The sequence below is a fragment of the Anthonomus grandis genome, chromosome 1, assembly GCF_022605725.1.
Source record: "Anthonomus grandis grandis chromosome 1, icAntGran1.3, whole genome shotgun sequence".
NCBI lineage: Eukaryota > Metazoa > Arthropoda > Insecta > Coleoptera > Curculionidae > Anthonomus > Anthonomus grandis.
Window position 1 is genome coordinate 16,112,058 of NC_065546.1, and position 23,052 is coordinate 16,135,109.

A 23,052-nucleotide genomic window follows, 5' to 3' on the forward strand; every position below is an offset into this window, starting at 1 on the left:
TTTACATGTGTTCCGGCATCATTATACTTAATTTAACTTACAGATCTCATACCTAGGATACGTAACATAAAACAGGTGTATAACGACTACAACTTAAAATCAGTATAATTGCTCTATTCTGTATTTTTTTAAATCAATCAATGCTGTATCGCGGCAAGGTTTATAATAAAGTGGAAGAGCAAAGGCATTTTAAAGCCAAAATTTTGTGCACCGCGACAAACTTGTATTCTTGTTAAGAATTAAACTGTTTTTGAAAAAATTCTTTCTACATAATCTGTTTATGAGAGTTGTGTTGTTTTGTTCACATATTTACCCCCGCTTTCATGCGAAATGTTTTCCCCATTTACCATAATCCGCATATCGCCAACATTTATAGAATCCACCCTAGAGTTTTTACCAAAAATTTTGATATCTTTGCATTTAAACCTAATTTTTTATCACAGAGTCAAAAGAATAAAGTATTCATTCAATTCAGTGTTCATCTGCTGTTGTATTAGAAGAACATTATTGCCCACTACATAAAACATTATCATCTGCAAATAGCACTACTTTACACTTTTGAGTTGAGACATGTACCGTATCACTAATATATAACAAAAACAGTAAAGGCCTAAAACTGTTCCTTGTGGCACAGCATATTTGGTCCTCTCAGACACACTATTTTTATACCTAACACATTGAGCTCTATCCGACAAGTAAGACTAAAACCACCTGAAAATAGATTAAATAGACAGAGACAAATAATTTATCCTTGTTACAGTAGTCAAGAAGTTGTTCCTTAGTATAAACTTCGAAAAGATTTTCATAGACGGAATTTATTACCCCATTGATGTTTTGTACTTAAGAACAGGAACAACGGTAGACAGTGTCTATGACTCTGGAAAGATACCAATAGTTAATAAAGTATTATTATTGTCCAAAAAACGATCACCAACAGCATAAGTCACTTTACGCAAAACCTGCTTTAAAATACCAGTCTCCCCTGCACCAACATTTTTTATGCATCACAGGAATTTATTTCATTTTCATGGAAATGTTAGTATATTTTGTCATTAAATTATTTGGTCTAGGGGTATATTTGGCTTGTAAAATCAGTTATCCCATTAGTCGCTTGAGGAATATCTTTAATAATGTGCTCAACACTATTTACAAAATATTTATTGAAGCTCTGTGCAACGTCAGCATCTTGTGTGCAAGTGATACCATCAAAAATTATTTCATTTGGCATATTTTAATTTTTCGAAGACAAAAACAGTTTTTAAATTTTTTTGAAATATTTTTATTTGAATCTATTCTATGCATGTAAAACCTTTCCTCCTTCACTCTTATTCTGTTTACAATATTGTTTCTTAGATTTATTTTATTTTCGTTATACACATTGATTTCATATTATATGACTATTATTCATGGCAGCCTTTTTGTAAAATCGGCCCTTTTATTGCATTTGTAATCTTATTATCCATTTTTTATCAACATATTTTTGCTTTTGAACAACTTTAACCTTTGGGCACATATTTACAAAAAAAATTTCAATGTACCGACCGTACCGACAACACTTAAGGCACCTTTGAATTCCATATCCATCCAACACAGGACAATAATGCCTACTAATTTTCATTCTATCTTTTTGTGTGGTATTATCAACTTCAAACACCATTGATAATTTTTTGTTAACGATTTTGTTTTTTCTTGCAATTTTGATTTTTCTTTTTGAGATTTCGAGATTGTAATATGCCAACAAACAACTTCATCAAAATTTTTCTTAAAATGACGGTTTTTTAGCATCGAATTCAATACTCGCGTACTGAAAATTTTTTGAAAAAGAAAAAACTCGACCAAAGCTTTATCAGGTGAATTTGGTGGTAGTAAGGTGGTTTTTTTGGCAAGAAATTCGTTCACAATGATGTCCTTTTCGATGTTATCATCAAGCAAAATCAACGTATTTTCTTTCCGCATATTTGGTCTTTTTGGACGGATTTATTTTCTCAAATGCCGCATAACGCCTAGCTGTCATTCATTATTCACTTTCTGGTAAGAATTCTGAGAGCAAGCACACGATAATGAAAAAAAAACTGTTAACATCATCTCTACTTTTGATTAACTTTAACCAGCTTTTTTACAGTTCCGGCTTAGTTAAAATTCTTGTTAACCGATTTGAATATTAAATTCGTCGTCCATGTTTCATCGTCAACAATGCGTTTTACATACAGTAGAATTCCTCTTAACCGGTCACCTCGGGACTGCATACCTGGCCGGTTAATCCGAAGTGTACTTATATATGTGTACATAATACATATCATAGAATTATGTTCTATTATATTCATTTCTATTATGTTCATTATCTATGTTATGTAACACATATATATGAATATAATAAATATAAAATAATGGAGAAATATTCCTTGTATAGTTATGTATTTCATATTTACATACATGAAGGTGCTACATTAACAAATATACATATGTATGTAAGTTTAGTATGTAATTATTTTTTGAAAAAGTCTGTGATTTTCTTCTGTTTTTTAACTTTCAGTGAATTTCTGAATGCGACATCCCTCCATTTTCTAATCACCAAAACGTCTAATGCTGTTGACTCATGTTGCTGCTCAATGTATTTTAATACAAGTTCCATTACATTTTTGGCTTCTTCATGAGAAATCGTTTTTTCCTCTTCAATGTCACTACTCTCATCATATTCCTCTGGTTCTTTGGTTGCTAAATCTATGATTTCTTCATCATTCAAAAATTCATTTTCAAGGTGATCGTCACAACTTATCATCCAATTTTCCACATCTTCTGGTTGCAATTCTTCGTTACCCGTTAACTTTTGAAGGTCTTGTAGAGTGGATTTGTTTTCTTCTTCTTCAGTCCCTGCAATATTCGAGATCGCAACTTGATTCTCAACATCTGGCCAAAGTTTTCTCCAAGATTTAATAAACGTTGAAGAGGGCATTTCTTGAAATGCTGTAGCTAACATATAGATAACGTCCTTGATATTGATCTTTTTGATGACTTCTAAAAGACCTTTGTCTTCACTCTCCGGGTGTTGCAGAATTTCAGAAACAAGTTTACGCCTGTATCGTCTTTTTAAGCTTTCGATCACTCCTTGGTCCATTGGTTGCACTAAGCTTGTCACATTAGGAGGAAGATAAACTAATTTTATGTCATCTACATCGCAGTCATGAGGATGGGTGGGAGCATTATCTAACACTAGAACTGCTTTGATAGGCAAGTTAACACTTTTTAAATGTTTTTTTAACTCTTGGAACAAACTCTAAATTAAACCACTCTTTAAACAGGTCTGAATTCATCTATGCTGATTTTTGTGACTTATAATAGACCGGAAGGGACGATGGATTCAACTTTTTGAATGCCCGTGGTTTAGCAGACTTGCCAATAACGAAAATAGGAATTTTATGAGTTCTCGCTGTATTCGAACAAACGGCCACTGTAATACGTTCTTTGTTCTTTTTAAAGCCAGAGGCAGACTGTTTATGATTGCCTAGAAAAGTTTTTTCTGGTAACATTTTAATGTTTAGCCCGGTCTCATCCATACTATAAACTTGTTCTGGAGATAATTCTGTTTATAATTCATCTGTTTTTACCATTTCACCAAACTTAGTCTTGAATTCTGTCGCACCTGAAGTATCAGCAGACAGTTTTTCTCCACTGACATGTGCGAAATGAATTCCGTGTCGCTTTTTCCAACGATTAAGCCAACCATCACTTGCCACAAATTCGCCTCCATTATTAATCTTCTGGTGGATAGCCAGAGCTTTTTCTTTCAAAATTGGGCCGCCAATCGGTGTACCTCTTCGACGTTCCTGAAGAAACCAGATCCACAAAGCTTCATCGACGACCTCGCAAATCGGTTTTTTTCTCGTACAACGGCTGCCCAGATTCTTATCAGATTCCATTTTCGAACAAAACCCCTGAATCGAATGCCTATCTCGTCGCCAGTCATTTACAGTGCTTTTTCCAACATTAAATTCTGCACAGATTTTCACCACAGATTCACCATTATCAATCCGCTTTAACACTTTTAAACGTGTATCCATCGAAACCACAATTCTTTTGCGCTTTGCACTCATTGTTAAGGAAATAGTTATGTTTTGTACGTACCCACAGCAAGAACAAACCAAACTGATCAAAACGACAAAATAATTCTATCCAACATCGTTTATAGTTCAGTTCACAGGGATCTCCCCGTAATAACGGGGAAATCCCAGCCGAATCGCTTCGCCGGTGAATTTCTTAGAAAATATTGCGTTGCGTTCGGCTGTTTTAAACAGGCCGGTTAATCCGTCGACTACAACTGCAAATCTTATGATTACAATTTACAAATACAAGCTTACTTTTTCTAGGTAGTTATTGAATACTTTTGGCTCTTAGACTAGGAAAATTTGACTGAAACAATTTTTTTTAAGAATCTATTTTCATAAGAATTGATATTTTATGTTTATTTCCGAAAGCTTAGACTTTTATTTCTTTAATAAGTATTTGATTAATAAATAAAACACACTACTTGTATTCAGCGTATAATAAATTAAAAAAAATATTATATTTATTATATAGGCAATCATCAGGGCTTAAGACAGTGGGAAAGCAACGACACTCTTCGAAAAAACGATACACAACATATGAGGCGTTGAGAACCAGAGCGGACTATCCCTGACTGACTTTAAATGAAGATAATTAGGTTTAAAAAATATGCACTTTTTTGTTATTTTTTGTATACTTCTAAAATGTTATATTTGAATTTAATTTATGTTGCAATACTAAAAATTGTATATTTTTTTATGTATCTAAGAAAATAATACTATATTTAAAAAAAAACAGAAAAAATGTGGGCTGGTCCGTTTTGGTTTTATAGAAGTTTAATTAATTTCCATAATGGACTATAACCAAATAATGCAAATTATATATTTTTTTACATATTTTTATTTCAAAATGAACAATTAACTTACATATAACTATACAAAAAAAAAAAGTTTTTTTCTGCATAAAAAACGAGAAATATATTCATTTTCTAAAGAAATAGATAGAAAAACTATTCATCATTTTTATCAACTATAGGAATTTTATCCCGTGCTGCTGACGAACAGTTTAAAGAGTGAAAAAAATTGTGATAAATTGGCGGAATAAACTCAATTAACTCTAGAAGATCTTTTTTTTATCGACAGTTACACAGTGTCCGGTAGGGTATAATAAAGGCAAAGGTCCCTGTATGCTATCTTTTAAAACATTTCTTTTTTGAACATTAAACTTTTGCAAGGGTTGAGTTTCGCTTATACCATATTTAAAATAAAATTATAAATAGATCTTCTTTTTTTATTATAATACAGTGCATTTTCAACCATTCTACTTTTGTAGAATCTAAACTTATTTTTCTGTTTGTAATTAGTTTTTCTAGGCCGACTGTAGAAAAAAAATTGTTTTGGTTCATTTGAACAACTTTAAAAGGATTTTTTTATTTGCACTTGTAATGACATTAACCCAATCATTAGGAACACAAATATTAGGAAAGAATTTATTATTTTTTTCAATTACACCAAAGTCTCTGTCGCAAACTAAAAAGGAATGACCGCTAACTAAAAAGTTATGCTGAATTTCTTCTACCGTAAATTCCTGAGATTGAATAACATAATGGCATATTAAAGCGATTTTAATGTTTCTGTTCTGACCTCCGCAGCCGTCAGAATATAATATAACTTTCTTGGTCGTTACATTATGTTTAAAATAATACATAAGACATGATCCAATTTCTTGTGATTCACGAGATGCTAATGATTCATCCCATACAAACATCGTGGTTTCATTGCTCTGCAAATTCTATACTCCAAGACAGTATGTCCATAATTGCCTTTTATAATAGGTTATACCTGTAGAGATGACAGGGTAGGCAATGTTTTCATCAGATCGAAGGCTATAACTGTAACTTCGTCCTGTGACATTTGGGCATCTAGACTCATGGCATCGCGTAGTTGTTGGGCTTTTCGTTGGTGAAGTTCTAGTTGAAAATTTAGTTCCTTTTTCTTTCCTTCATCTACTTCATATTTTAATTTATTTTGTAAAGCGTCACATTTCTTGCAGGAGTCTACAATAGGTGGGTGAAAATGAAGATCAAACTTACTATTAAGTACATCACGGAACTTAAATTTTGACACAAGATTAGCTGCTTTTTTCTTATACCCAGTATAAAGAATTGTAATATTCATGTCGGGACAAAGATACTTTCTGTCGTTTTCTGTTTTTTTTTTCATTCACTCTCGTTTCTCATACGCTTTCTTGATTTTTTTTACGCTTTCTTCTAACAAAGATTCTTGAAAAATATTGTTATCAGTAGTATTACTAGAATCGCTCTCGGGTTCTGACTGTGAAATTGAAGGCTGGTAATCATCAGAGCTTCCATTGTCTTCAAATTCCGAGGGCTCACTTTGACCATCTGAGCTCGTTTTTAAAAGTTAGGTTAGGATTAGCTAAATATCGATTTACTAAAGCTTAAAAAACAAAAACACCAACCTTCTATTTCCTGGGATGTCCCTGGACCTGAGCAACTATTTAAGGCCATATTTTTTAAACTAAACTCTAATAAATAAGTATTACTAGCTTTTTAAAGTTACCACGCGTATCGTTTATGAACTGGACTAACCCACGATAAACAATCTTTATAATAAATACCAAAGCGGATCAAGCCATATAGTTCGCTCTGGCACCGATTTATCATTAAGATCGACAGGGTGGACCATCCTATTTAGTGGCGGCGCCATCTGTTATAGGATGCTTGCAACTCAGATGGTCCACTTTGGCTTTGAAAAATGTAATATTAAGTATCGAAAACACGCCTTAGTCCAATATCTATCATTTTGTGGGATGGTCCGCTCTGGTTCTCAGCGCCTCATATTGCCTATGGTTCTTAAGTACCTAAAGTACTACTGAATACAAGTAGTGTGTTTTATTTATTTAATTTTTTTGCTCCAATAATTCTGGAAGAGACTTTTTTATGCAGTTAATTTATTCTTTCAAACTTTTATAAAAAGACTTTCTAATATAAAAAATATAAGCATTTAATTCCTTTAATGCGTTTCTTTAATATTTAATATTTTTTACTATTTAAATATTGTTTAAAAATTAGTTCTTTGTATTTCTAATTAAGTTTGATTTTTTTTCTTAAAAATTCAATAATAAGTTTTTTTTTTAAATTTGAAAGGTTTTTAAAATAATTTTAAAGTTTTCCAAATAATTTATAAAATTGTAAAAAATATAGTTAACATGCTAAAACATTAAAGTAATTATAGTGTGTATTTTTTTATGATTTTTCTTATATTTACCAGATCTCCTGACTTTAAATTCATTAAAAAAATACATAATAACTTGATTTTATCTTTGAAGAAAACATTGTAATTTGCAAGTTCTACCTAGACATTCTTTTTAATACCACAAAGGCCTAAAATATTTTAGAACAATTTAAGATCCGAACTCATAGATTTATATATATTTTCATATTTTAAAGCATTTATACTATATACATATATAAGAAGTAAGTCTTCAAGAACAGCATCCATCGGCTATCGGAAAAGTATAATTAGGAAAAATCTAAAAATTTACCAATATATTAAAATCGATGGGAGCAAAACATCTCCAATTATAAAATTTAACAATTTTTATATATACACAGGGTGTTTCAAAAGTCATGTTCCAAACTGAAAGGGGGGGTAGGGGAGGCTATTTGGAATCACAATAACCTCCTATGTTGTTATCCGATTTTTGATAGTTTAGAAGTTATAGCTGTTTTTCAGTTTTTTTCTATAATTTACTTCTGGCTTAAAAAATTATTTTTTTCTATGTCTGGTGCTTTATTTTTTAAATATATTTTTTTTTTTATTCCAACAAATGTCGAGTCTTTTTAATAAAAGTGTAGTGTAAATTTTTTTTTGTTTCGCTGCAGAAAATCTTGTTTAATTTGTTTTTGGATTCTTCAAAAATGAATTTTAACAATTTAATGGAGCACTACACAGTACACAAAAAGACCTACAGGGATTTAAACCAATGTTTAAAAACTTCCTACTATTTCTAGTCTTTCAATAAAAACATTTACCTTATAGTGTTTATTATTTGATCAATGTATGTTAAGAACATTTTTAGAAAAATGAAACGTAAAAGAAATAAAATCATACTACATTTTTTGCTTGCATACCACAAATTTGGTACTATTTAAGTGCGCTTGACCTTCAAATTGGAATTCAGAATGCTATCAAGAGCCACAAACAAAAATGGTATTCTCACATGGACCATTTTAAATAGTCAAACCGACTATTGTTGGTATTTTCTGTATTGTTTTCTGTTTGTCTTTAGCTAACGTGTTAATCGATTTTTTTTCTGTTTTCTGACCTATTATACCATTAAAGTAATAATTAATCTGCATCGAGATGCCGGATCGGTATACCCCACGGGAATATGCTGAAATGCTTTACATTTATGGATTGTGCGGTGGGAACGCTCGCCTTGCTGCAAGAGAGAGAGTATCGTGATCGTTATCCGGATCGTGAACGCTTTCCCGATCACAGAGTATTCATACGAGTACATAACTCATATTTGCGGGGAGGAATACCTGGTGATGTACAACAAATAGGCAGACCGCGGTTGGATGATGAAGAAGTGCTTGCTTTGATAGAGGCGGACCCTTCTACAAGTATTCGTAGAATTTCCGGAGCTACTGGATTAGCTATAGCTACGATACATCGCATGTTGCGGAGGAACAACCAGCATCTATACCACGTGCAACGTGTTCTCTCGGTGCCCTCTTACCCCGTGACTACGCGCCTAGAGTAGCATTTTACAGAGAAATGCTTCGACGCTGTCTGCAAGACCCGGACTTTTTTGACTGCATTTTGTGGTCCGATGAGTCTTTATTTCAAAGACTTATCTGGTATATTTAATATTCACCATCTTCACTATTGGGCTGTAGAAAATCCGATAATAATAAGGCAAGATCGCTTCCAGTATCAATTTGGTGTAAATTTGTGGGCAGGAATTCTCGGTGGTAAGCTGATTGGCCCTTTCGAGTTACTGGTCAGATTAAATGGAGAGAGCTACCTGGATTTTTTAGAACACCAACTTTATGACCTTTTGGAAGATGTGCCTCTGGAATCACGAGCAAGAATGTGGCTGCAACACGACGGAACACCAGCGCATAGTGCACGAATAGTCAGAGACTATCAAAATGGTGCTTACCCAGATCGTTGTATAGGCAGAGGAGGAGTGGTATCGTGGCCGCCGCGCTCACCTGACCTTAATCCTCTTGACTACTTTTTATGGGGATACTTTAAAGAACTTAACCAATATATACCAAACGGAAAATAGTACTGAAAATCAGCTTCGTCAAAAACTGCGAGATGCAGCAACAAGTTTACGAAACAATGCTCGAGCATTTAGAAACTTTGTGTATAAGAGCCGGCGGCGGCCATTTTGAACATCTTTTTTAAATAAAGTTTTATTTTAGCTTTTATTTCTTTTACGTTCCATTTTTCTAAAAATTTACTTAACTTATATAAAATTATAATTATTATAATTTTATTATAATAAAATTATATTAAACAGATAAAGACCTTTAAGTTAAACGTTTCTATTGAAAGGCTATAAGTTGTAAGAATTTTTAAAACATTGGTTTAAATTCTTGCAGCGCCTTTCTGTACTGTGGTGCCTCATTAAAACGGTAAAATTTGTTTTTAAAGAAACCACAAAAAAATTAAACATGACTTTCTGCAGCGATAATACAAAATTTTTTTATGCTATACTATTATTAAAAAGACTTGACATTTTTTAAATAAAATACTAAAAAAATATATTTAAAAAAATAAATCCCCAGACATTAAAAAAAAATAATTTTTTAAGCCAGAAGTAAATTATAGTAAAAAGTGAAAAACAGCTATAACTTCTAAACCATCAAAAATCGGATAACAACATAGGGGGTTATTGCGATTCCAAATAGCCTCCCTTACCCTCCCCCCTTTCAGTTTGGACCATGACTTTTGAAACACCCTGTATATATATATATATAATCTCTTACATTTTAGTCTAAAATTTTTATATTTTAAGTATTTTTTATATTTTATATTTTTACATATTTAAGTGTTTATGTCAAACAAGATAGCAGACCATACAATAATTATCAATTTTTTCTCTAAGGCAACCTTTATCATTATGTTTTCTTATCGAGCAGAACCAATTTTATTAGCATATATGAAATCTCGGTAATTATTAACATACAAAAAAGAATATAAATGAAATTTAATAAACCATGTAAACGGTAGTCTAAAGTGACTTTTTTCAAATGAAAATACCCTATGTTTATAATTTTATCGCATCAAGCTTTAGAGATAAGGGCACCTTGATGTAAGGATTTTTCGTCGAGTGGAACAATGACGTTCCTGAAGGCTCATTCTGTATATATACTTAATGAACTACGTAGTACATTTTAAAGTTCTTCCAATCAATTTGCCAAAAATATCAGTATTATTTATTATAAAGGAACTTTCTTAGAAGTTTAAATAAAAGTATTATATTTATTTATTGATATATAACTATTATGTATTTAAAAGAGAATAAATATTCTTATGCTCGGTATTTTGTTTTAATTTTTATTTGTTGAATTTATAATTTTATGCATTATATATTTTTAGTTTTAGTAGAATAAATACAAAAATCATCGTATTCCGATAACTTTTTTTTTACAAATATAAATATAAGTACAATGACTTTTGTATTATTACATAGTTTTATTTTACTAGTTTAGCACACACATCCATCATTATTATTCTTGCCAGCAATTTTTATTTCTTTAGGTTTTTTTATTTAGTATTTTTTGTAAAGTAAGACTTTACTTACCAATTTTGCCTTTTATAACTGCTAAATATTTACGTTTTTAGCTATTCATGTGAGGCGAAGGTCTAGCTGTATGAGTGTCGGTTCGTTAGTAGGGACTCCTAAGTAAATTATAGTAAATAGTTAAGGTCATACCAAACTACTATAAGGTCAGTTACCATTGAAAGACCTGTAAATAATCCACATGTAAGTTTTTTTTGTCGTTTTTTAGTCTTGTGATGGTTTCAAAGATAATTTTACTAACACACATACACTCTATATTTTACACGCCATCATGTCGCAGGTTATGACACTAATTTATGACAATATTTTCATTTTATTTAACTATTTGTTAAAGAATAAGTTTGGACTACATTTGATTGAATTTACCTGCAGGAATTAAAAAAAAAAATATGTAAGCACATACCAAATTTAAATATAAAAATAAAATTAATACAAGTCAAAATATCTTAATTATATTATTTTTGAATATATATGTATTCACTGTATGATATACATATTTATATACACACGAAATATACATATTTACACTATCTCTATTTAATTAGGCGAATTTAATATAAACTAAATGTGGTAAACATTTAATGTGAATGTTCTGTCTGTATGATGTTTTTTTTTTTGGGTGTTTTGTGACCTAATGATTCTTTATTGCTTTTGTTGTTAGATTTGTGCTTTTTAAAATTATGTTCACTTAATTTTTTTTGTTATTTTAATTGCAGTAATGCATGCCTATTACTTTTTTGTATTTTTAATTGCACATGAACACCCTAATATACTAATGCTTCTGTAGTGTTATATAATTATGCTGTACACGAAATAAATAAAATGACATTTATTTTTTGAAACATTTAAAGAGTCTTAAATAAAATAATTAAAAAAAAAATTTAGAATGCATTTTCTATTTTAACAGTTTCCAAGATATGTTAGATATATTTATATAGTTATGTATTATATTATTGTTTTATTGTTGCTAATATATAACCAACATTTTAGAAATAACTCAATTTCAACCATTTAAAACATGTTCTTAAATAAATAGTCAATGACTTCAAACTGAATATTTTTTTATTTACAAAATATTTTTTAATACCAGGCATTCAAGTTTTAAGGTGTTTTATAAAAATTGCACTTATGAACTAACAAGATACATACTAAATTATTTTTAATATAACAAAAAAATATATATGAATCAACTGTAAGATAATAACGACAGTATTTTAAAAAGATATTACATTTGTAGATTTACTAATATTTTTTTATAAAATTTTAAAACTTCGTTTAAAGCTATAATTTTGTGTACTATGTTCAAAACCTCAGAAATAAAATACCCATTTAGATAAGAAATATGTGAATATACAATTACGTAAACCTCTTCTTTCTCAGACTTAAACGAGGTTTTAAAAATAATTATTTTTACTTGCGACTACTACTAACCACATTTAAATATTCCAACTATTTCAGTGGCTCCGCTTTCGCCAGTAAAAATGGCTATGTTTCGGAAACAATCAATCGAGGAACTCTTCAAGGCCAGAATCCAAAGTTCAGGCCAATGTTTAGGTGGGAATATAATTAATATCACCGAGAACCCCATTTCTGCTGTAGTTTGTTAAATAACATCGTTGTTAGACATCTACAGAAGCTACTAAATGAATTTTTGCGTAGATTTTTGCATATATTTTATTGGTTTTTATTTTATTTTAACTAAGCTAAAGTTTTGTAGCACCTACTGTCAAAACTACAAAGCTATAAAACTAGACTAAGCATCTTAAAGAAATAAATACTTCAAGCTGTATTGGAATATGTGTGATCCAAAGAAACTTTAGGGTATTAGGTAAGATAAGAAAGAAGTAATCTCAAAATCAAATAAATGTTAAAACGTAATTGGCATGGACAATAAGGCAATGACTTTATTTTCGAATATGGAATTTCAATACATGATTTTTTGTCAAAATATTACCCACTGCCTAATAATTATTGACATATTAATAGTGCACATATCCACACATTGTTTTTAAGCCATAGATTGGTTGCAAGAAAGGTATTGAACAGGATGCTCATGCTATTTTATTATACAATTTTTTGTATTTGGATTATACAATTTGTTAACATTATGTTCTTATTATCAAAAAAGTGTCAGCGGCAACAATAACAAAAACATATTCATTTGCGAAAATAGTAACTAGGTTACGTCGTCGGTGCAATGCCACACCCACGAATGTGCAAAATGAGCGTTAGCAGATTATCTCACTTTTAAACTTTCAATTAGTTCTTAAAAATCAGGCTTTAATGCGACATCTTTTTTGTACTTTTATTAAGAGATGTTAGAGTTCATAAAAATATCATAGTTTTTTTAAAAAAAGTTACATTCGTGATTTTGGCATTGTAGTTTTTTTAATAAAATGCATATACGTGAAATGATATCAACCTTTATTATGGTAAAAGTGGAACAAAAAGAACATTCAAATATTGAAACTAGACAAAGAAATAATAATGTAGTAAAACACTTAAATCATATTTTAGAATAATTTAGTTTTCATCTGAATCTTCGCTTTCGTTTGGCTCCGGTAAATTGTCTCTTATATTTTTATCAGCATTTATGGAATTATAAAAGTTATGATAGTTCTTTGGAATGGTTAAGTCATTGCACATTTTCTGAAGATCTTTATGTTTGGCAATCGCAATTGGCAACTGCTTATCATAAGCTTTCTTCAAGTCAACGTTTTTGGGTCGTCCACGGCTTTTCATGCTGTCTACTTGATTAAATTCATCTCCAAAATTTTTTTTATAGGTCATTGTCACCACGTTATCGGTACTAATGTATCTTAACCAACAAACTTGTTGCCAATGCTTGGGAATTTGGTTCAATTTATAATTTTAAATTCCAAAAGACTTGAAATTAAAGACGTCATCAAACATCATAAATCTGACTTCAAAAGGCTGTGGGTGTGTTCGAGCACTTCTTATTATCTGAGCCCAACCTTCGGGTGAATAAACAGGAGCATATTTTGATTTTTGTTCGATTTTCGAGTGGAGTGAATCACATTCCATCTCGGTATGTCCTGTTTCAAAAAACTTGTGATCAATAGTCTTTAAATTGGTGTGCTCCGTAAGAAGTTTCAAGCACATAGCAGCAAAATGTGAATTTTTTTGTTGGACGCCACATCCTTCCGACATCATTCGAACTTTAGTAATATTTTGTTGATTGATTATGTAATTATAAATACACGAGGATATCTCGTTTGACCCCCTTTTTCCTTGGGTTTCATCCCAAAGGTAACATATTCCGTCCTGATTTCCTAAATTGTAGACAGTCAGGTTGAAAACCGCCAATTTTCGTAGGTAAAATATTTGTCCTGTTGGACCTTTTGTAGTCGTTAGCATTACCTCAAGGTCAAAGTTGAATGATAGTACCTCTGAATTATTTTTTGCAATTTCTTTGTCTTCGTCTCGAGCCTCACGAGCTAATTTTTTTCTTAGCGTGTGTTCGCGATGAACCTCTTCATGTGCCTTTTTTTCCTCCTCTGTCATATTCGTATATTTTAAGCACTTTTTACACTGGTCCTTTTTGGGTTTATGAAACCCCAAGTTATAATTTCTAAACAGTCGTCAATATTTTTCGAAAGAAACTGGATGGACATTTAATTCTGAGCACTTTGATTTGTACAATTTGTGCATAATAGAGACGTTTAGTGAAGAATCCAAATACCTTTTTGTACTAAAGGCTCTACAATAATGGGACTCCACGGCTGGAAATGAAAGAATGTGCTTACGAATCAGCAGTTTATCATCATGTTTTAATTTATTGTGTAGGACAGGTTTTCCACGATTTTCTTTTTCAAATATGCCGCTGAAAGAAAGCCTTGCCACAGCTCCGCGCATAAATGCATCTGCAACATTGAGTGTAGCCATAAAAAAGGCCCGGCATACTTGTCTTTTTTCCCCATTGACGGTAAAAGAGTAATTCATGGTAAACGTTCTTCTTGAATTTTCAATGTTTCTAGTCACTCTCTTTTTCTTTTGTTTATCAATATGACTATTTAAGAAAATTCGCTGATCATCACTGAAATTATTTGACGGAATTCATTGCAAATTTTGAGTCGGTTTTCTTCATTGATAAAAGTATAACATTGGTGGTTTGCTTTACCAAAACATGGGAATGGTAACATGGGACATGCTGGTCTCTCTTTATTTCTAGAACAGACATAAGCCTCTCCTTTTAATCTTTTTTGTTTCCTTATGTTTTTCTTCTTCCTCTTAGGGCACTCACCTTATAAAAAAGAAAAATAGCCTCAGAATATTTGTATGTTTGCGTCACACCATTCTTAATAACTTACTTAATTTATTTTCTTTAATTTCATTTTGATCCTCTGATTCGGATGTATCGCTAGAGCTCGAACAAGAAGAGCAGGAGGAACTGCTAGAAGTTAATTCCTCTTCGGAATTATAGTTATCTGATGAAGAGTCTTAAAGGTTACTCGAAGCTAGTTCACTATCCAACGTGGGTTCCCTACTGGAGGTGCCCGAAATATCTACTAAAGATTATGCTAAAACAAATTTCTTTGTTGTATTTATCAGTAATGTAAAATTTTATGATAAAAAAGCAGTACCTTCAAGATGGTTCTCTGAAACCGTTGGACGCAATATTCTTTAATTATTTGGTATAGAAGCAAAAACGTTTGATGTTCCGGGTCCATTTTTTTGTTTCGTGTCGTATTCGTCATTACTTTTCTTTGGAATCTAACAGAAAAAAACCTACATTAGTAAAACAAATCTGGAATTTCAAATACTAAAAAAAATATCAAACTTTATATTTAAACTAGTTGCCAAAGGGACATCTAGAGTGCAGTATATTTTTTTCGAAAAATTTTGCAGAAAAATTTTAGTTTTTGCGTTTACTGCATTTTTTTTTTAATAATAATAAATAATAAAAATGCTGATTTCTATCACTAAAATGTTATTTCCATAATGGCATATTAACATCTAAGTACCTACCGCCTGTTCATCTTCTTCTGGTGAATCCAGACGTGGCTGTCTCAAGTTTTTAAATATTTTAGCTGTGTGGGCGTTCATTTTTACACACAAAACTGGTAAATGTTTAGTAGAAACGAGACAACGAATGTAAAACAAATGCAAAATTGACACCGCCACAAACACGAATTGTATATTCGCGATGCACGCGTTGCAAGTGTGCGATACAGACTCACTTTCGTGAAAGCGCGCATCTCCTCCCCACCATCTCCTAGCCTTGAATCACATTCGTGGTTGTGCCAGAATAAAGGAATGACTGGGATATTATTAGTGGTGTACTTAGGTGAAAAACAAAAATTTTGCTCATTCGTGGGTGTGGAATTGCACCGACGACGTAGGGATTTTCATGAAAACCAATTAATTAACTGAAATAGGGGATAATCAAAAACAATCATACAAGTTTGTGATACTAAAATATATATATTATTTATAATTTTTTCCGTGATAAAAGGATTTTTTCTAAATTATCCTTTAACGCTCAATTTTCACTTTCAGCATTATCTTTGTAGAAATTATAGTCGGAAAAATCGGAAAATAGCAGACAAAAAGAAAACTTAGAATATATACTCAAGCTTTAAAGATATATTCAGTTTATGCACATTTCCACTTTTAAACGTTTAAAATGTTAATATGAAAAAACTATAATGGAGTTTTTAATCGACTTGACAACTTTTCGTAAAGTGTAACTTAATATAAATATAATTTTAATCACAAAAATAAAAATATAATTATTTCTTACTTATGATTATAAAACTTTATAATACAAAGTGTTTAAATTTTAAATAAGAAAATATTTATTTTTGTGCATAATTTAATTGTACATGGAAACGATTTCCTTATCCGATTAACTATTGTTAATTCGTATTAACAGTTTCTGTCATTACCTTTTTAATATATGTTGGTATTTTATAATATGGTAATTAAAATATATTTTTATTTATAATAATATGTTAAGTGATGTTTTGCCGTATTTGGTTAGTTATCTCTGTAATTTCCATAATTTGAGAACTATTTTATACTTTGGATGGATTCTTCTTATTGATCTGATGTAACGTTTTAGTGTGATCAATAATAAATGAAATTTGGATTACTTTGACTTTAACACTTGACTTATAAAACGTTATATAAAATTATAATTTTTTTTCTAAAATTAAAATTTTTTAAATTTCTGGCATTAGGTACAATATATATCTGACCCGTATATACAGTGGTCGTCTACGTTTTACTCTGAAAGATCCTGTAAATATTGTTATATGTTAAATAATTTTATAAGTTTAATTCATATTCATGCTTCGTTTTTTTTTAATTAAAAACTTTTTTAGGAGGATTATGGTGCATAATTGATATAAAATTAAAAATTTAATATAAATACAGCCTATATAAAGTTCAATTTTTTTATTATTATTTTTAGAGCAATTTATATTTTTACTAATTCACCACGTTAAAATCAAAACTTAATAATTATCATTGTGTATTAATTTGATTTTCTTACTAGCATTTTGAAGTTTTATCTGAGGCTCAAAAGTAACTTTATTCACAAATTTTCAGAATTGACTTACTTTTTTATTTGTAAAGGCAAAATTATTAACATACCTTAAGTGTGTAAAGTGTTTTGGTGACTATTGGTATAATATGTAATTTCTGTAAACATAGAATGTCATAATAGTTCAGTCCAGTACCGAAACGAATGCTTGGAATAAACAAAACAACTAACTTTAACAAATTGTATAACAACCTTTCTTGCACCTTGCATCTTATTTACCACTATCCAGCCTTATAAAATTTTTAATAAAATTCAAGACTCATTTTATCAAATAGGATTTTATTTAACAAAACTAAATTATGAAAAATAAGCACAGGATACAACGTTAAACACTATCATAATCTAAACGATTAGCAATAGATATAACATATTTTTAGTACTTTAAGCTAGGCAGCCTATACAATTATTGTTACGAAATAATTTATAAAATTAGGCATGCTTATAGAAAAGACCATTATTATATTTAATTTATATGTATGACAGGGTGTTCTTATTAAATATAAGAGCAATATAAGCATAAGTTAAGGAATATATTGTTATATTTTATGAACTTAGTATATAAGATTTTTGGCTTAAATATGTCTTTATATTTATTATTGGCCTAAGATTTTTAATGGTTTATATACTAACCATAGCAAATACAATCTTTTCTAAAAATTACTTTAAATACTGTTTTTTAACTTATATAAAAATTTTGCCCTATAAAACTATTCCCTTGACACCCTGTATAGCATCTAGGCTTTAATCGCCCATCTGCTTAAAAAGCTATTATAAGATAGTCATATAATATAGTATTACTATACTATTATCAAATAATAACGGAATGATTTGTAGTATGTTCATTAATTGTTATAAATTTAGAACATGGATTTGATACCATTGCAGAAATATATTTTGCTTAAAACGTATTAAACTTTGGTCACCCCTTTTACAGTGCTTTATGTAAGAATATACACATAAATCCACAATTTTTATTTTACTTTATAAATTAAGTTATTTGCTTATTTTATTCTAGTTTAGTTTTTAACTAAATATATAGTGATCGAGCTTACTTTGTACCTCTGTTAAGTGTCTTTTTTAAGTGCAAAACTATTTTAAATGTGATGAAATATTTAATGAAATAAGATGATATAAAAAATGCGCATCGTGCCTCACTTTTATTATATTATTTAAGTTAAGCACTTGATTATAATTTTAATAAAATTGTTTGAAAAATGTTTATAGTGGTAATTTGATTTCACCTTTTTGTCATGTTAATGGAGCTGAGTAATATTTTTAAAATTGTATTGAATTTGGTTGTTTTTATTTAAAAAAAATATTTTTTTTAACTTTTTAATTCTAGTGTAGTTTAGATTAAAGAAATGGAGCTGGCTTTATAGACAAGAGTCCTTAGGTACCGCAATCTTACGGATTTTTTCCAGCATCTCCTAAATGTATTAAAAAAGTTCAAAGGCATCGCTTCTGCGTGAGTTTGCTCTTAAACCTAAGTCTATATAATGCTTCGTAATGACCCGATTCATGTTCAGAGGTTTCTTTGTCTTTCTCGCAGAGACTAAAAAGATGATTTTTACATATAATTGAAGAGTCGGCTCTAACAACGTTGTAACTTACATTGTTTCAACTTTTCAGGAGGAGCAAAAATCTGTATACTTTTTTTTAAACTTTAAAATGGAAAAACGTTGCATGATCATGACAGTAACAACGTTGTTTTATGCTCTTAGGCTTAAATTTACACGATTTATCCATAGTTTAGGCTATAGAGTCTTTTATACAAGAAAAATTTGGAATAACGTTGTAACCGCTTTGTAACTTACAATGTTTTTCCATCACTTGCGCATTTTTCAATATACTATAGAGACACACACAAGTCAGGGATACAAAATAAAAATCGTGGTGAACTAATATATTTTTATTTTTCAGTCTGCCTTACGTAAAAACCAACAAAACTAACTGTAAGACTAATAACTAAATCTATACTGTATCCTACTTCAATATCTATAATATAGAAAAAATGACAGTAGAACAAAAAATACATTAATAATCTTAATACTAAAAGTAGGCTGATAGTATATTATGTTGTAAATGTAAACATGTAAGGGAAAATAATACTCATTCTGTTAACAAATTTTCATAAAAAGGATGATAAACTGGATTTATATACTGACACATATCTATTAAATTACCTTTTAGCAGCCGAAATAGGTATTGGTCTATCATATGCCAACGGCAAATTTGCCTTGCTGGAAAAAGGTAAAGTAGTAGCCTTATATTTTGCAATATTTTTCACGATGGTAATATGTTTCCAGGGTCGAAGAACGTTATGAGTCTCCCTTGTAAACAATGTATTTGGGTCTTTAGAACTAATTTTATTCCATTAGTGATTAGTGATTCCGTAAGTTTAAATTTGGAATTTTTGTAAAGAGCTTTTTCCAAATCTCTCAATCTTTGAAATCTTTCCTTTGCATGCACAAGACATAAAAAGGCTTGCTTTCCCGTGCGTTGGCAATGACTGGCACCCACTCAAATGGCACGAAAACCTTCGCAGTTTTTTTCTTTTTTTCTATTAAAGAAAAGTCCCTATCGCAGGGCAGGAAGCTGTGTCCAGTTGACAAAAATTTTTGATGCACTTCTGTGAAATATTTTTGATCCACCAAAAGTGTTAAAGTTGTAATGATTCGCCAGTTATTGTTCTGCCCCACACATCTGTCCGACCATATTATTAGCTGCTTTCTTTCGCCTGTTTGCAATGGATGGAAATGTTCTTTTACGTACCTCAGTAAACAAGATGAAATTTCTATGGATCCTCGTTTTGCTACTGTTTTATTCCCCAGCATCATAAATGCTTCGTTAGATGTCGCATCATGTATATCTAAATTATAATTCGACAACTGGCGTTGGTAAAATACGCTGGAGTGATGTAAAGTAGGACAGAATAAGACCTGTTGCAAATCAATGAATAGAACAAAAATATTAGATGTATTGCTTTTTGCCAGCTGTGTATCTTCATTGATTTGTGCATACCCTGCTTTAGCACGCATCTGATGAATTTGCATGTCTTGTGTTATTTTCTGTCTTTCTTCCATAGTATTGGCAGCACATAACTTAATATAATGCTTGTCGCAAAATGTGCATGTATCAGAATGAGGTAATCCAAATTTTAGATTCAGTTTCGAAAATGTATCATTGTATGTCCTGATTGATATATTCTTATGCTCTGGATACTTTTCACAAAAGAGCTTATACATTATTTTTAAGTTGAGATCTTTGGACAGGAACTCTGTATGAGTTTTTGATCGTGAGTAGTGGCTTTCCTGTTTAGGAAAGACGAAATATGTTCCCTGATCAACTCTTTGACATTTCCTGGAATAGCATGTGGCCAATTGGTATGACGTCCTCGGAAATGTTTAATGTCAATATTGTTCTTCAATTTTTCTACTAACATTTGTATTCTTCGGGGTGTTACTCTAAGGGTATCTGTGACAGTTTTTTAGCAAACTCGTATCTTATCTTGCTCAAGAGGTAAATAATAAAAAACTGTACACTTAAACACTAAACTATTATTCACTTCTTCACTTACTATATCTAATCACTTATTTGTTATTTAGCGTACTCAAACCACAACTATCCACTTTAACATCAAATCAGGTTCCTCCCTTTATATACCTAATAAGATTCTTCTACAAATTTCTAGAATTTTAACAGAATGTTTTTTAGGTAAAAACATAAAACAAATTCAAATCGACTAGAATAATTCGTCCAAGACAAAGCCTTATTACGTCAGCTTTGTAATACTATATTAGATCGCCTTTAATTCAGCTTCTATAATAAAAGAATTGCTATATAGTAAAAAAAGTAATCACTTTTAGAAAATAAATAATAAAAAATCAACACTAAATTAGGATAAGAATCAAGAATTAATTTAAATCAAAAGAGAGAAAAAAAATGAGTCAATAAATGTATTTAAACTAAATAACCTAGCCTAGCCTCCCACCGACCATACGCAGGTGACTCAAAATAAGTGCCAGATTGTCGTGGTGAATGTTAAAAGAATCGGCAATAGTGTTAAAGTTTTGACACATAAAGTGAATAGGACTCTGGTACAGAATGTTGGACCTGGCTGTGTCTAAGTTAAAAACTGGACACTGTCTTAAGTAAATTAAACAAGAATTTCACCGAATGCATTTCTCTCCTCTTCGCAAGTGACCATTCAGTATATCTAGAAAGCAGCAGGTTATGGTCAAAACCTCTTGGAGGATAGACTCCAACATCCTTAAATGCCAAACATTTAAGGAATCGCCGTTGGACTGATTCTGATAAGTGAATGTGCTGGTTGTAAATGGGAGACCAAATGAGGACGCTGTAGTCCAGCCTGAATCTAACCAATGCATAGTAGAGAGTTTTGGCAGTGGCAGTGTTCAAAGAAAGTTTGCAACTTCTAATAATAAAGCCCAGCATGCGAAGCATAGCTCTAAAGCCTTCGACTACAAACTAGCGTTCAAGCTTATTTAATAGGATGAAGTGGTCAATCTGGTCAAAAGCCTTTTGAAAGTCTGTGTAGATAACATCGATTTGCTAGGTTTGTAGTACATGATCGACCAGAAACAAAGCCATGTTGATCGTTGTCCAGCATGGACTTAACCTTTCGAAGAATTAGTTTATAAAGAACCGAATAACTTTGAGAAATTGCACAGAATGGATAGAGGGTAATACTCAATGGATATAGGGTAATTCTCTATTGTTCCAGCATCGCCCTTTTTAAAGATAGGGCAAACTTTGGCTTACTTCCAGATATTGGGAAAAATACCAGTGTTAAGGATCAGATTAAAAATGTGAAGCAAAGGGTCTGTAAGTGCAACAGAGTTAGAGTTCAGAGTCCTTAGTTAAAAAATTAGGAATTAGATCTGGGCCAGAGGTCATTTTGCTTTTGAGACACTTGCTCGCTATTATAATGTCGGTAGCCACGAGCGCGACGACGTCTATACAAGTTAAGGGAGCTTCAGAGACGACAGAATGATCGCTATGAAGTGAGTTCGTGTATACACTCCTGAAATAATCTCTAAAAGCGGGCACAATGCTGTCAGGCGTATTATATGATTGGTTAGAAAGCTTCATTGAGCCGGGGATTTGTTGAGGATTGACCAAAATTCACTCGGATCAGAGGTTATTTTGTTCTCAATACTATAGATGTACATTTTATAGTCTTGCACATAGGTCTAAATATCTCTAGATGATAATTAGACTGCGAAATCTTAAAATCACGAAATGCTCTTTCCTTTTTATATATATTACGAATTATGTCCCCCGAAAACCAGGGAGGGAAACGTCTTTTACGTTTTACCTCGAAGGGTACCGCTCTAGCGAAAGTGTTGTTCAGTATATTATAAAATAACGAATAAAACACGGATTAAATTAAGTGTTGCTAATATTTATCATAATTTAGAATAATAAAAATACCTTAGGTATTATTGTTAATATCATGGAGTACCTATATGTTTTTTGTATGTTTTGCATGCATTTAATATACGGATTGGGAAGACGTAAAGTTATAAAATCACGAAGATTTTATGCTGACAGATTTCCTTAATAGACATCTTCCT

General features: G+C 31.0%; 2 protein-coding genes across 8 annotated transcripts in view; both read left to right on the forward strand.

The window, feature by feature from the left end:
• Positions 1–18,674, forward strand: part of LOC126745140 (protein NDRG3) — a 111,488-nt gene extending 92,814 nt beyond the window's left edge. For 4 of the 6 annotated variants that reach the window (XM_050452865.1, XM_050452882.1, XM_050452878.1 and 1 more), the window contains one exon: positions 12,346–18,674. In XM_050452865.1, the coding sequence (XP_050308822.1) occupies positions 12,346–12,494 (149 nt within the window). In that variant the 3' untranslated portion in view covers positions 12,495–18,674. Of the gene's footprint in view, positions 1–10,928; positions 11,071–12,330 lie in introns of all 6 variants that reach the window. The other 2 variants (XR_007663444.1, XM_050452898.1) reach the window with 2 other exon arrangements.
• LOC126745112 (neurogenic locus notch homolog protein 1) overlaps positions 1–23,052 on the forward strand; it is a 610,297-nt gene that overhangs the window by 133,663 nt on the left and 453,582 nt on the right. The gene's annotated exons all lie outside the window — the stretch shown is intronic.